The sequence below is a fragment of the Centroberyx affinis genome, unplaced genomic scaffold, assembly GCF_046629955.1.
Source record: "Centroberyx affinis isolate AG114_WGS23_722 - 3 ecotype Tasmania unplaced genomic scaffold, CSIRO-AGI_Caff_v1 ptg001125l_1, whole genome shotgun sequence".
In the NCBI taxonomy this organism is placed as follows: Eukaryota; Metazoa; Chordata; class Actinopteri; order Beryciformes; family Berycidae; genus Centroberyx; species Centroberyx affinis.
Genome location: NW_027279664.1, coordinates 184,050 through 199,629, shown reverse-complemented (window position 1 = coordinate 199,629; position 15,580 = coordinate 184,050). Strand labels below are relative to the sequence as shown.

The 15,580-nt window shown below is 41.9% G+C and overlaps 3 protein-coding genes across 3 annotated transcripts; all 3 read left to right on the top strand.

The window, feature by feature from the left end:
* Positions 1–319: 319 nt before the first annotated feature.
* LOC139647844 (nascent polypeptide-associated complex subunit alpha-like) lies at positions 320–5,487 on the top strand. The gene is made up of 8 exons (XM_071523827.1): positions 320–360; positions 1,295–1,366; positions 4,207–4,292; positions 4,394–4,471; positions 4,564–4,710; positions 4,809–4,937; positions 5,052–5,174; positions 5,332–5,487. The coding sequence occupies exons 2-8, from the start codon at positions 1,297–1,299 to the stop codon at positions 5,344–5,346; spliced, it is 648 nt and encodes a 215-aa protein (XP_071379928.1). The 5' UTR covers positions 320–360; positions 1,295–1,296; the 3' UTR covers positions 5,347–5,487.
* Positions 5,488–6,274: 787 nt separating this feature from the next.
* Positions 6,275–10,179, top strand: LOC139647848 (prostaglandin E synthase 3-like). Its single transcript, XM_071523832.1, has 8 exons — positions 6,275–6,432; positions 7,486–7,599; positions 7,780–7,849; positions 7,941–8,039; positions 8,528–8,617; positions 8,718–8,774; positions 8,924–8,951; positions 9,214–10,179. Coding segments are annotated over exons 1-8 (480 nt in total). The 5' UTR covers positions 6,275–6,430; the 3' UTR covers positions 9,234–10,179.
* Positions 10,180–13,297: 3,118 nt separating this feature from the next.
* mipa (major intrinsic protein of lens fiber a) lies at positions 13,298–14,901 on the top strand. Its single transcript, XM_071523828.1, has 4 exons — positions 13,298–13,657; positions 14,185–14,349; positions 14,487–14,567; positions 14,716–14,901. The coding sequence occupies exons 1-4, from the start codon at positions 13,298–13,300 to the stop codon at positions 14,899–14,901; spliced, it is 792 nt and encodes a 263-aa protein (XP_071379929.1).
* The last annotated feature ends 679 nt before the right edge of the window (positions 14,902–15,580 follow it).

Below are 15,580 nucleotides of genomic sequence, written 5' to 3'. Positions count from 1 at the left end.
TTTTGATCATAATACTTTCATTGGGAAATAAATGAATGAGACTCTATTGGATCTTTTTCAAATTTTAAGCTAACAAATTACTGCTTTATATGATGATATCAAACTCTGAATGTAAAATGACTTATGAATGAGTTATAAGGCCTTTACTACTCCACTCATAAACTTTGTATTTACAACTATGTCAAACTCCATTCTTTTTTTTCTTTCATCTATAAAGGTACAGTTAGATAGTTTTATAGCAGATCAGTAGGTAGGTTTAAGTAAAAGTGGTTTCCCTTTAAAAGGTAATTCAGCCCGCAACGCAAAGCATTCTGGTAGTTGTAGTTATTTCACGGCAAGCTTGGATAACCCTCCGTCAGAGTAAGTTATTCGTTAAGAATCTGTCATCATCGAACAGTATAGTTATCTGTTGGTCTCAGTTATCGTTGAAACGTTACTTTTAAATTGGGATTGTTAAGGAATTGAAGCCATTTTTGTTTCAACCACTTCTTACATAGCAAAACAAATGCCATTTTCTAGCTTACGCTGTGTAGTTGTCCGCGGACCCTTCCATCGATATGACTTGCTGTAGTTGGCTAGCTTGGTTTGGATCGTAGCAGTATGTTTCTAAATGTAAAGGAAAACAAATTACGTCTCACGATTTAGATCACTGGCTGCTGTAATAAGCCTGTAGTACTGTATGTGTGAATGGGTCAATGTTAGCCAACCGAACTAGGTCCTGTGTTTCTGTACGACACACACAGCCTTATCAGCTCCACACTGAACGAGACACTTGACGTTTGGTGCTTGGACCTGAGGTAATTTGAGGTTTAGTGTGCATATTTCACCTCGATTTCCCTGACAGCAACCCACATTTTAAAGTTTGCTATTGCGATCACAAGAAAGCAAGGGGTGCGTCTCAAAACTTTCCACTCCCCTCTTTCTCTGGAACTTGAAGAAGAGAGGTGAAGTGAGGAGTAAAGGGAGAGCAGGTGGGGCAACTGGAACAGCTGTTTGAACTATTTTTTATTTATAATAAAAAAAATATTAACTTAGACATAACTAAAATGTAAACATGGCACAAATCCTTAATGTTTACTGTGACTCTGTGTTTTCAATATTTTTTGTTCTGTAAATGTAAATTATTACTGTATATTTCAGATTATAGGCTATATGACTGACGTTATGAGCATTATGAAGATGTGAACAGAATTCCTCAGACTACAGTGGTGTGTTGTGCAAAGACTTGTACAGACATAATGAGAAGTGCCAGACAGTGCAGTGGCCTCAATCCAGCCTTTTCTTTTGTTTACAGTCATGCCAGGTGAAGCTACAGAAACGGTTCCCGTGCTGGAGCAGGAGCTTCAGCAGCCACGGGCAGACACAGGTTTGTATGCTTGGCTGAACTCTCAAATTGACATCGTGGCAATCAGGGAAGGAAGCAAACTTTTGTCCACCAGAAGAGAGATAGATCACGCACATCCAAAAAAAAAAAAAAAAAAAAAAAAGGGACACAGGTGCAGGACAGAAAAAAAAAAACAGTGAAAAAAGTAGAGACCGCACAGCAGCAAATCAGCTTCCAATGGTTTATTAACCGACTAACGTTTTGGCCCCCTGGCCTGAAAAATAAAATAAAATAAAAACTTACCACAGCCAGCTGGTTACTTCCCCACTCAATTCACAACACCATTGTAGAAAGGTCCTGGAGGTGCTTGCCAGGAAATTTAGATTTCAATGATGTCTTTCATTTCCAAAAATGATAACTAATTCATGGTGATAGACTAGTTAATTCTAAAATTACTGATCTTTGTGGCTTTCAATTATGTGGAAATTAAGTGGAATCGCTAAGTCTTCCAAGGACACCATTAAAACAGTTGAGTATATTCATCTGGAGATGATGTAGCGTTGGATACATATTTCAGTGCCATCAATATCAGCCACTGTCTTTCAAATCATTGTAAGGAATGATGCTATATAATCCCTGCTGCATCCATGGTTAAGATGAACATTTTGGAAATGTTTGATTTGGATGGGATTGTTGATGGGAGGCACCGATAACATGTTAGTAATATCCTAGAAATACTGTCATGCATTTCAACTGAAAACTTGTCTTTTCCTCAGACTCTGGTCTTGAGGTCCTGTCCTCCCCTCCTCCTCCTCCTGCTACTGCCAGTCACCCTATGCCTACCAGAAATAATGAGGCTAAAAGTGGGACTGAGCAATTATATGTCCCTGTAGCTTCCTCAACTAAAGCCCTACCTGTGGCCACCAAACACCCCTCTCTGCCATCCACCTTCAGTCCCTCATCTGCAAATTGTCTTCCCTCCCTCCTCGTCTCCACTCCTCCCTACACCCCCCTCGGCTCCCCCTCCTTCGGCTCCCCTTCTGGTCTTGGAGAGGCTTACCTCCAGCCCAAGGTAATGAAAGTCAGAGAGACGGACGGATCGCAGGTTACCACTAACCTAATACACTCTACTAAACCCTCCTCTGCACCAGGCACAGCTAATGCGCCACAGCCAACTGAATCTAACACCTATGCGCCAGCTCTTTCCAAACCTTTTCATCCCATCCCGTCTGACATCACCAGCGGTGCCCCACACACTCACAAGCCGCCTGCCATTCCTATTCTGTCCATGCTATCTTCTGCTTCATGTGTTGCCCAATCCGCAGTGAACATTATGGTTTCCCGCCCAGCTGAAGAAGCTGCTCTCTCTTCCCCTGCCTCGGCTATTGTTCCCCTAGCCTTATCAGCAGCTGCCGAGGCTGTTCATACTGATGATATTGTGTCTCAACCTATCTCCTCTCCAGTCCAAGTCCAGCCGCCTGAAGCTGCTCCCAAAGTGATATCAGCTAGAGTCTCCCCCTTTGCCTTTAAAGTCACATGTCAGCCCGCAGCTCGAGCTCCCATGTCATTTTCTGCTGCTCTAGCCCTTCGGACCACAATGAGAGCCACTAGAAGTCAAACACCAGAGCAGCAGATGCATGTGACAGCCTCCATTCCTTTGGGGCCTTCAACTGATAAGGCTGAGCTGCATTCTGACACTATGGCTGATGGCAGCGCTAAAGAGGCATCTGGTGATAAGCTGGCTGAGAATCAAGCTGTGAATGGAGATGTTTTGGCTTCTGCTGCTGCTACTGCATCTGTCCCGATCACTATTGAGAAAAATCCCACAACCCAGTGTCCTGCGTCTTCTCCATCTCCCCCAAATGCAGAAAATCCCTCTGTCTTCTGCTCTGCCCCTGCTAGTGTCAAGGTTATGTCTTCTAAATCGGCTCCAGCGGCTATTCCTATTCCATCTGCTGAAGAGATTGGTGACCTCCCGCAACCGATTCTTCCAAAGGAACCTGTTGGCTCATTTATGGCCTCCCTAGACACTGTGGAGGATCTCCCAAGGGACTCATCATCACCCATTCCTGCTCCCTCTGTAACCCCTTTTTTCCTCACTGAGCCTCCTCCAGACCAAGATTCCCCAATGGAACCAGGGGTTAAAAACAACAAGGGTATTTTTTTTTAGTGCTGTGCCTGTTCTGCATGGCGTTAAACGTGGCACTAATCAGTAACCATTTATGTAGTAAATACAGCAATTTGTAGGTCTTAGATTGTAAAGAAATACTTAAACTATAGAAACAAATCACATTTTTGTTGTTGTTTTCTCCAAAGAGATTATGGAATGTAATAGCGAGGGCATGTACAGGATGGAATAACAATAGAGCAGCTGTCCAGTAGCTGGAAGGTTGAATTTCGATCCTCTGTATCAACAAGTACTCAAGTGCCCTTGAAGAAAGCACTCACCCACCTGTGAATGTCTACTGCTGTTGCATTTGCTGTGTGTGAATCATAACACTTGAACTTGGAGGGATTTCAAAGCTCTGAGAAGTTTTTTTGTGTGAAATCTGTTTTGTATTGCCCTGTCTGTTCACATGTTAATGCAGGATTTACCATTAATCAGATAACACTACCTTGCCTATGCATGGGTGGATACACTCTTCTTTTGATCAAAATTGAAACGTGTGACTTGGAGCTCAACCAGATAAGGGTTTTATTCTGGATTTTGATCTCATTGAAGAGACTAACCTTAGCTCAGTACTCTAACCACTGCAGTGAAGTGATGTGTCCTTTAAAGAGATGTTTGGTGAAGCAGATCTTTGCATCACCTTTTTTCAATAAACCAACAGCATTTCTGAGGGAATACTGTATTCTTAATTGGATGACTGGCTGATTTTTAGGTTCCGATACGGATTCAGAGAGTGATGAGTCAGTACCAGAGTTGGAGGACCAGGACTCGAGCCAGACGCAGACACAGCAGGCACAGGTGAGACCAGGATGGACTTTGGCCACTTCTCAAAATGCAAAACAAAATTAGCAAAAAATAATTAAAAAAAAAAATGTCTTATGCTTGTTCTTTTCCCTCAGCTTGCTGCAGCAGCAGAGATTGATGAGGAGCCAGTCAGTAAAGCAAAACAAAGCAGAAGTGAGAAGAAAGCAAGAAAGGTCTTGTACTTTAGTTTAATTTGCCTCATCTTGGATTTTGTCCAGTCCGTGGCTGCAATAATTATATCTTGTGTTCTCATATCTTTGGCTAGGCTATGTCTAAGCTGGGTCTCCGCCAGGTGACAGGAGTGACGAGGGTGACCATCCGGAAATCCAAGAATATTCTCTTTGTCATCCCCAAGCCAGATGTCTACAAGAGCCCAGCATCAGACACATACATTGTATTTGGAGAAGCCAAGGTAAGAGCCATTTTCATTTCTATTTATTGTCATCATAGGATTTATAAAATACCGACAATTTGCTGTAAAAACTGAATGATGATTGACCTTTAATCTAGATTGAGGACCTTTCACAACAAGCCCAGCTAGCTGCAGCAGAGAAATTCAAGATGCAAGGTGATGCAGTCTCAAATATCCAGGAGAGCACACTTACACCCACAGTACAAGAGGAGAGCGAAGAAGAAGAGGTGAGTCCCTAATTATTTTTTGCTTTGTTACCAAAACACTACACATACCAAGGCACTCATGATAAGGTTATGTAAAGAAAATCAGAAAAATAACCATAATCTCACACGTTACAGGTTGATGAGACTGGCGTGGAGGTCAAGGACATTGAGCTGGTGATGTCACAAGCTAATGTGTCCAGGGCGAAGGCTATCCGTGCTCTCAAGAACAACAATAACGACATTGTCAATGCTATAATGGTAAGAAAATTAAGACCACTAAACAAGCTTAGGCATGGTGCACAGTAAAGCTGTATGTGAACAGGTTGTTGCTGGAAAAGGGCAATATAAATGTTAAAAGAACAGGTGACGTTATTCAAATCACTAATAGTGTTTTATTTTTTATCATTTTTTGCAGGAACTGACCATGTAGGCGTGATGCAAAACGTCTTGCTTTCCTTCAATGGAGATGACTAAACTTAATATAGGGGGAGGGGAGGTGTTAAACTGAATGTTCTGTTTCTGTTTGCTGTGTATGTTTCCCTTTTTTGCCAATAAAAATATTTTCTGTGCATATTTTCTTGTGAAAGTGTCTGTCTTGTAAACAGGAGGCTGTCAAATCCCAGCAATAGCCTGAATGGTAGATATACTGCCATCTTTTACTGAACAAAGTTACCTAAAATGGCACTGTGGTGCATTGCTTGCTATGTTGCCAATATACATATTCAGAATCAGAATCAGGTTTATTGCCAAGTAAGTTTTCACAGTACAAGGAATTTGCCTTGGTATGAAGGTGCATACAATAAACATAAACATGGAGAAAAATAATAAAATAAAATAATAATAATAATAAAAATAAAAATACAATTAAAAAAATATAAAATATATATGTGCAATATATCTGTTTTTTTTTAAAGTGAATAAAAAAGATGTACAGTTTGTATATTTTACTGTTGCACTCATTGCAAGGCACTCTGGATAAGAATGTCAGCTAAATGTAAAATCCAAATGTGTTAAATTTATGTGCATGCACTTGTGAGTTGTGACACATATAAGTATCAAATTATAATACAGAATTAATTTGGTATGATTCAAATCCATCTGTCAACCCAGGAGTCGTGTATCAAACGTGGATTTGTGCCATAGACTGTAAAAAAAAAAAAAAAAAAAAAAAAAAGGTATGTGCTTGAACTTTTAACCATTCAACTCTTGGTGGAGCCTTCGCATAACTCTGGAACTATAAACAGACTTGATTCTAGAATCATCTCTAACAGCGTCTATCAAGCACCCGTGCCCACGCTCGTGGCTGGCTGGTGCTGGGCACGTCACGAGAGAACGAGGAAAACACGCGATGCTTGGAAATACACCAGTGAGTGAATCTGTTGTAGAGAGTTAGTATCTGTTTATGTTCGCATTTTGCCTCTCAGTAGCCTACTCATTGTTACCAGGCAAATTAGGTAACAGTACTACAGACATTGTGGTCCGACAAAGGAGTTCAAGTGGTAGAAACCGATAAGATGTAAGTCTTGGGTTTACTTTTTTGGTGGTTAACAGTAATATAAGTACTGGGAGTGGAGTACGGTTGGGATGCAGTACAGAACTATCCGGCTAACTTGGCTAGCACACGAGTTAGCTTCAGCGGTGCATGCATGCTCACCCTGCACCGGACTAAAAACTGCAAGCCGTCGTGTCCACTCATTTAACTTTTCTTGTGTGGCTCTAACTCTCATTCAAAGTATTATCACCTCTCATTATTGGATGTCAAACTGTTTTTGTGTAGAGGCCTTAACGTTACATTAGCGATCGTTAGCTAGAAAGCTAGCAGGCGAATGTCAACAGGGCTAGGGCGGCTATCTGTAAAGCGTGGTGTCATGATCAGGTATGAATGGAAGACGTCACTTTAGCTAGCATAACGCTATTCACACAACCTTTAGCTAGCATAAGCTATACACACACTTTAGCTAGCGTAAGCCATACAGATAAACTGTCCAGTGCTACTTAGTGCAAACTCCCTTCATTCCAGACAGATGAGCTTTCGTTTTCCTCACCAGGTCATACTCAACCGAGCATACAGCTTGCTGTCAATACTTGTGGAACCTGATTTCCTGTCTGACTTATTAAACACGCTAAACGTTGCTGTGGAATTTGTGCTGCCAGCAAGACGCCGGGTGCACCATTTTGACAATGACTCAAACTAATTTCTCAGAGAACATCTATTGCCGTAGAGCAGAGTAAAAGTGCTGTCTTGCCAAGTCAGTTTCAAAGGACCATCAGGTCATAGTAATCTGGAATGAGTAGGGTTGTGCTGGGCAAGAGACGACATGATTCAGACTTAAAATGTGCTGCACACTATGAATGCCACCGTTTCCCCTTTTTTCATTCAGCACTTGTGGACCACCACTGCTGGCCAAAATGTGAAATGAAACCATTTAGCCCGACTAATACCAACAATTGGGGAAACCGGTAGTCTATATCTATGAAATGTATCTGTAAGGTTAGAGTGAAGTAAGACTGGATGTTGGTTTTCTTGATGAATGTCACTTATTCCCTCTGCTATGTTTTTTTCCATCAGGCAGTCTGCAACTGCTAAGTGGTATGACAGACGGGACTCTGTTTTCATAGAGTTCTGCGTGGAGGACAGCAAAGATGTGAAAGTAAATTTCGACAAGTCTAAAATTGATTTCAGGTAAGAGTGTAGGTTCATAACCTTAATATGGCAATATTCATGAGAAATGCATTATGCTTCGGGCTAGCTGACCAGATGAGTAATATAGTACATTAACTATGTTCTGAAAATTGAACTGATCTTTTGGTCCAGAATTGTGTTGTTGTTAAGGAAAAGTCATTATTTCTTTGCTTCTTACAGCTGTGTTGGTGGGACAGATAATATCAAACACCAAAATGTATTGGACCTTTTTGAGGAGATTGACCCAAAAGTAAGTTTGTCACCCCCAACCATAACCAGTGTTGCCACCATGTTTTTTTTTTTTATCAAAGCGTTTATTTATCCTTCTCTTTTTCATGCAGGAATCCAAGCACAGGCGCACTGACAGGTCTGTGTTGTGTTGTTTACGAAAAGCAGAGGCTGGGAAATCATGGCCACGGCTCACCAAAGATAAGGCAAAGGTAATTTTCATGAATAATAAAAAGAATCTTCTCAGTCCACAGATAATCAAATCACTTTGCAATTCAATTACCGACTCTGTTTACATGCACACCAGTTATTGCCGTCATTCTAAAAATGAATCTTGGTAAGCTGTTCACTTGTTTATCAGAAGAACATATTATTTAAACATTAATCTTTGCATGCAGCCCTGCATAGACCAATTAAGCACGATAAAACACCACATCCCCACATGTCAATTCCCTCATTACAGTTTTTTGTAAACTGCAAAATTCTGAGAAAGGTGAAGCTGCAGTCTGCCAGCTTGCTAAATGACTAAGGGAGTATGTACACACCACATTTGATGATTTTAAACTCAAATTGAGAGACATTGTCAGAAAAATGGTGTATACATAATAATACTACTGCCTGACTAATATTATCATATTCAAATGGTTTTAATTATGCATGTCTTATTTTAATATTCATACTCTAATCTGTCTTCTTGTAGTTCAACTGGCTGAGTGTGGATTTCAATAATTGGAAAGACTGGGAAGATGACTCAGATGAGGACTTGTCAAGTTTTGACAAATTCTCAGAGGTAAGCGTGTTGAACAGACAATCTGCTGGAAGTGCGGGTATTTCCATTCCAGACTCAGTGCTGACATGTTGATTGTCATCTCTCCTGTGTCTCGCTACAGATGATGAACAGCATGGGAGGGGATGATTTACCAGATTTAGATGGTGCAGATGAGGAGGTATGATTTTTTAAAAACTCCATTATTTATGTCCGTTATTACAGTGACTAGTGCTTTATTGTATAATCAAAGTGGAATTCACTGATTAAAATAGTGTGTGGAGAATTCTGATTGGTTTGTTGTTGTTTTTTTGTTTTTTTTATTTTCAGCGTGAGTCTGCAGACAGCGATGATGAAAGTAAGTCCTATTTCAAAAGCAGTGTTTTGTAATTTTGTGGTACCATCATTTTTGTTCCACTTCCTATTTTACATGTGGTTTAGAATTGCTGTAATTTTAACTATTTGGTGTTTTTTGTTGTTTCTTGTTGTTGCAATAGCCAATCAAATGTATTACAACATCCACTTGCCCAATTACATGGTGCAGTGCAAGGTGATGTGGAGTCAGTGTTAATTCTTTCCTTATCTTAACATTTAATTTTTGGTTTTGTTTTCTCTGCCAGAAATGCCAGACCTTGAGTAGGAGAAAATGGGATGCCACCTCAGTAGTAAACAAAGTGAGTCACAGGTTGGTTGAAGAGAGAGACAAGAAATGAGTTGGCAGCCATGTTGGGGAAGAAACCTCATCTCTCTACAAAGTTTCCAAAGCCAAACCCTCAAAGGTGGGGAGTGACTGTCGGATACAGACATGCACAGAGATCCTTAGCGACATACAGTGCTGTGCTTTGCTGTTCTATTCTGCATGGACAATTCTGTTTAAACGAAAACGTCATTGTTCATTGACTTAAATGACTGTAATGGGATGTGCTGATGTCTTACACCCTCTCTCCCTCTCTTGGTTTTTTGCGATGTCAGGTTATGTATTGAACATTGTGATTTCTAATGAAGAAAAAAAAAACAGATTCAAAATGCCTATTTTCCAAAAAAGTAGATTTTTTTTATGAAAGATTTCCCCTTTAATGTTTGTATTGTAAATTGCACTTATATTTTGTTTGTTAATTTATAAAAGAGTTCAGCTTGAAATAAGTTTTCCAATGTATGTCAACATCTGCAAATATTTAACAACAGTTCATTGAATATTTCAGCATTTAAAATAAATGAATATGCCTGTGCAACTTACAGCTTGTGTTCAGATTATGGTACAGTAAACATATGGTACAATCTTCTCATGCAGTCACCTTTTGGAAAGGTGTTTTTTTTCCCTATGCCAGTGTACTAAACATATTGCACGTTGTAGCAGATGCAGAAAGTAATTTTCTTCCATAAGCGTACTGAGGTGAGTGCAGAAATCCTATGTAGTCTACCAAGAGGTTCCCAAATTGTTTTTACTGACGTGTGTTTAAGCAGATACACTACAAACATGTTTTGCAAAGTTGTGTATTTGATTCAACATGTGTTGAATACTTTTGAGTTTGTCTAATGCTGTGTGAATTTTTGACTACATATTTCTAATAAACTGTTTCAGACCAGCTGAATATATGGTTTTAGTACTGAAGAATCACTCATGGAAACGCCAAATAAGTTCAATGATCTGGCACTGAGTTATAAATTAAATAAAATACAATAAACTGTTAAGAACAGATAATCTGCTAGTAGCAAGTGTAGTACAGTCTTAGTATTTCCAAAAATATTTGGCCAATTCACATGATGTGAAATATTACTTTATGACCACTGTGTAGTGCTAGCGCTCCACAGCACTACTATTGCCTCTCTGCCATATTAAGTGAGGTATGAACAAGGGGAATTCCCATCACAAGTGACCTCAACATACTCTGTTGTACCAAGAGCAGAAGGAGAAGGAGGCCTGACATTTAATCATGCTGTGCTGCAGTGAATTCTTTCTTGATCCTGTTGAGTAATCTGAATTTTCTCATCACGTCTGCCATGGAATCACACAAGATAACTGGGGGAGATAAGAAACACCCTCTAAAACTAATCATCGGCAAGTGAAGGCTATGAGGGCCATGCAGTAACCATGGGCACAAGAAACTCTTCACTGCAATGAAGTGGATAAATTCTCCCTAATCATGGCTGATTGCAGCTGATAGAATGACATGCCTGCCTGATCTGTGGTTCCAAAACTACTTGGAATGAAAGTAGGCTACACTCAAGAGCCTGCATGTTAATGTATTGGATAACTGAACAACAAACATGTCTTTCTAGGATATGAGAAAATGTGTTCAGTCTGAAAGCGGAAGATTTTGAACATGGCAGAACGTTTGGTTCTATACATATATTTCCCATGCCAAGGCGTTCATCAGCAGCTCTGATGCCAACCGTAGCTTCTTGGTTCTCCAGTGTTCTTTGGGCTGCATTAAATGTCTCCACCACTGTGTGGTGATTGCAGGCCAGAGTTTCTATTCCAACGTGAGATGTTTAGAGACTGCATGTTGTGTGTGTGTCAGCAGTCTGGACCAAGGGAACAGGAAAAAACCCATGCAAGCATCTTTTAAACACCCTCCCCTGTAAAACAGGCTTAAACCCACAAAAGGTGGCTTATCACTGATGAGAGCAGTCATGAGAGCGACATAATACTCATCACAATAGAGTTGGTGTACCAACTGGCCAACTAGTAAACTCTCAGGATCGAATCTGCTCTGCTTTAACTCTATTTTGCTCTAGCAACAGCCATTATTGTCATGCATTTTGATATGACTGTCCTGACCACAGTGTTGTTAGATTATTTTGCTCACCATGTTCATCTGCATTTGAGGTGGAAAAATTAACATCCAAAGTTTGTGAGATTAATATGAACAATTACGTTGAACATTTAAGATATACAACTTCCAAAGTGAAATGTATCCTTGAAACTTGCATCAATTTAAACTGATTCTATTGCCATTTTCTACTGATAACCATTCCGGTACAATAGTGGGCTCTGCAGTATTCACAGGGAAGAGGCAAAGAAGTATATGGCCACTCTGGCTCATGGATAAGGGAACTCTTATAGATTCAACAGTGCCGGTAAGACAAACAGATCATAGAAAGCAGCAGAAACTGTTGCTGCCAGCGTTTTGTTCCCATGCATGAAAGGAGAAAAGCGGTGAGCGCAGCATAATCCTTTCAGCGGGCTGCGGCCGTTCCTCTGGCTGCCCTGGTCAGCGTGATGCTCCAGTGCAGAAGCTCAATGCCAGGCCTGCTGTCCCCCTCTTCCTCTCCAAGCATGGATTTTCCACCGCTTTATCTGTCCTGAGCCTCCTAGCCCATCCAGCACACACAATGTAAAACTCTGCCTAATCAGTTCTGCTGCCACAAACCAATTTGTACCCATCCAGAACACAAGTGGAGAAATGGAGAAATTGCTTGAATTGTGGCGATCACTGTTTCAGTTTTGATGAGAGTGGATGTGAACTGTTGATTATGCGCTGCAAATAAAACAATGAAAAGAAGATAATGGAAAAAGACTGATGGGCAGCCACTGCCATGTCATTCATACTGTGCCAGTAATCATGTCATGTTGCTGAAGGATTACAAAAATATTGTAAATTGAGCAAAACTTGATCTGCAAGTCACTTCTACCAGTTCATGGTTTCTGTCCACCACATGCTCACAGCTTTTCTATTTTCAGGTGTTAAGTTCAATGTTGATGTTTCTGTTGGGGGCCGTTCGCGGTCAGTAGTGTGATGAATGGGATTGCCTACTGTTTTCTTTGTATCAGCACGTAAAGCAGGCTGTTGGAGGGACTAGATCTTTTTTTCCCCTCCAGTAACACAAGGGGTTTAGTTGAACCCCTGAAAAGCTGGGAGACCCCCAGTGGAGATCTCATCCATTTTAATTCCTCAACACTTCCTACAAAGCATCTCACATCTGCAACAGAACAGTAGTGCTACACCACCCATATGTTTGTTTTCAGCCTCACATAAGATTTTAAATGGAACGTTCAAACCACCTAAATACACTACTTAGATAGCTTTCTCGTATACGTAACTTTAAGTAATCCTCAAGGCCCAAATTTACCATTTTTGTGCTGACTGTTTCAACCTATTACAGTGTGGGATAGTTCAGGTTCAAGGTGATCTGTGCAATGAGCAGAGAGAGGTCAGGGTGAGAGAAGGGTTAAGTGATTTTGTTTTGATTTGTAGTATTGTGCACTGGCCCCTCCCCTGGGCTCAGCAGGGCTGCCTTGGCCCTAGGGCGTTATAAAAAGGCCTCTGAGCTCCCCCTGCTCTGGCATAGAGGCTGAATGTCTGCAGGACATGCTTAACGTTTGTCTATCCATGTTCTTCTACTAACCACCAGCAGGGTTGGCACATAGATGCACAGAGACTGACGCGTTGCTCCACTCAGGAGCTCTCTATGACTGAAAACACAGCAGATTATTGACAGTTAGCAAAGTTGACTCTTAGAGAGTTGCATGGTGAACGGTTTAAGTGCTGTTCCGTTTAGTTTTAGAGAGGCAGTTTCTGTTAGGAGGCTCGTTTTTGTAGTTTGCTCTGTGTTTTTGTTTAACAAACTACAGAGTCTCAGTCATAGTCAGTACTGAGGAGAATAAACATCTCCTTTTAGTTGATCAGGGTTTTTTGGAGTCCTTTGTTCACCTTTCATCCCTCCATTGCTTAGGGGTTGCTTTTTGACTTTTTGGCCACCATGTGGGAGTTCCGGTCCATGTCTTTCTGGCGGGCGGTGTTCGCCGAGTTCTACGGCACCATGTTCTTTGTATTCTTTGGGTTGGGGGCGGCCCTGCGCTGGACACCCGGGCCTCATAATGTTCTCCATGTCGCCTTCTGCTTTGGGCTGGCGGCTGCCACCCTCATCCAGTCCATTGGCCATATCAGTGGAGGACACATCAACCCGGCCGTCACCTTTGCCTACCTGATTGGCTCCCAGATGTCCCTGTTCCGTGCTTTCTTCTACATCGTTGCTCAGTGCCTGGGAGCTCTGGCTGGCGCTGCCGTGCTCTACGGGGTCACACCCACCAACATGAGGGGCAACCTGGCGCTCAACACGGTAAGATCACCTGCCAGTTACTGGAACAAGGAACAGCCTTAATGTTTTATATCCATGTTACTAGTAAACATTGACTGGCTTCTGACTCACATGTCTTATGTTACATTTGTACAAATTCATTGGCTGTTTATTTGGCTGTTTAAGTATAAATTCTAAATTTTGGGATCCTGGCAATTATGCCTCAGTCATTACAATGGATTATCACAGATTTTTAAGTGAAAACATGATTTATGGTAAATTATCTCTAAGCTCTGCAAAATTCTGTCTGGAAGAATGCCAATATATAGATTTAAAACAAATAATCTTCAAAGGGTAATCTCAAGTGAAAAATCACAATATGACATATAGATATGACATAACGTATAAATAGTTCTGTGCACCTACATGTTACCGATATAGTAATTTGACCACTTATAGGATAATTCAGAACCATGTTGACTGTGTGTTAATATATTATGCACTCACAACATTTCTCCCATCCCTCTTTCTTCCTCCATCCCATCTTTTGCTCCTCTTGCCTCTTCCAGCTGCAGCCTGGCATCAGCCTGGGTATGGCCACCACCATGGAGGTCTTCCTCACCCTGCAGCTCGTTGTCTGTATCTTTGCTGTGACGGATGAGAGGCGCAACGGTCGCCTAGGCTCTGCCGCCCTGGCCATCGGCTTCTCTGTGCTCATGGGACACCTCCTCGGGGTAAGAGTCAGTCTAGAGGGCAGCAGATGAACCAGTCTAGAAATTTGAAAAGGGCTCACCAGGTTCATAAAAAGCACTGATCTTAGGAAGCAACATTGCATGAGTCTAAAGGACTACTCTCCCTCTCTCTGTCTTAGATGTACTACACTGGAGCAGGGATGAACCCGGCAAGGTCCTTTGCCCCTGCTGTCATGGTCAGGAATTTCATCAACCACTGGGTAAGTGGATCATATTTAGAATTCCACATGTGCCACTTAGCACCACTAGAGGTTAAGAGTTCATGCAAACCATAGTAAACTGATGTATTTGACAACACATTCTGCTCTCTGACTCTATCCTCTCCTCCTCCTTTTTTGTGAATGGTAGGTGTACTGGGTGGGACCTATGATTGGTGGTGCCATGGGTGCTCTGCTGTACGACTTCATGCTTTTCCCACGTATGCGCGGCCTTTCCGAGAGGCTGGCCACACTGAAGGGCAGCCGGCCCCCAGAGGCCGAGAGCCAGCAGGACAACAGGGGAGAGCCCATCGAGCTCAAGACACAGGCCCTATAAGCCTGGGGAAGAAGATCGGCTTTCTGACCCCCATCCCTCACCCCTCACCCCTCACCCTCAGCTCCCAGTCCATCCTCCACCCACTCAACTAGCATATACACATTTCTGCACACATACCTCTTCCCCCCCCCTACCTCTTCCACTTATCATAGATCCCAATCCCTCAGAGTAGCTGGACACCTTTGTTCTCCTCCTGCATCCAGAACTGGACATACTGAATTACAGTGAAGGGGCAACCAAAGCCCTGACCATCTCTCCTAACCTCCCCTCTACCCAACCTTCCTCCTCCTCCGCCTCCTCTTCCTCTTCCTCCTCCTCCCCCTTGGACTGCAGGACAAAGATGGAGGGTTAGAAGAAGACTTGCCACTGAAGGAAGCACCCTGTGCCCTGTGGTGTAGGGAGTCAGTCACTCCTGGCTGACCAGGTGGCTATAACTGCTCAGGACAGGGGCATCTCTCTCTCTCTCTATCTCTCTCTCTCTCTTTCTCTCTCTCTCTCCCTCCCTCTCTCTCTTTTTCTCTATCTCTTTTGTAGTCTGCTAGGAGTGAAGCTACAGTAGAGCAGTGGACTTCTGCATGCTTTTCCATTTTGATCCAGTGTGATCTCTCAATTTCGTTGTTTCGTTTTATGAACTTTGGGTAAATTACATGTACGTATTATACTTTACCAGGATTTATTT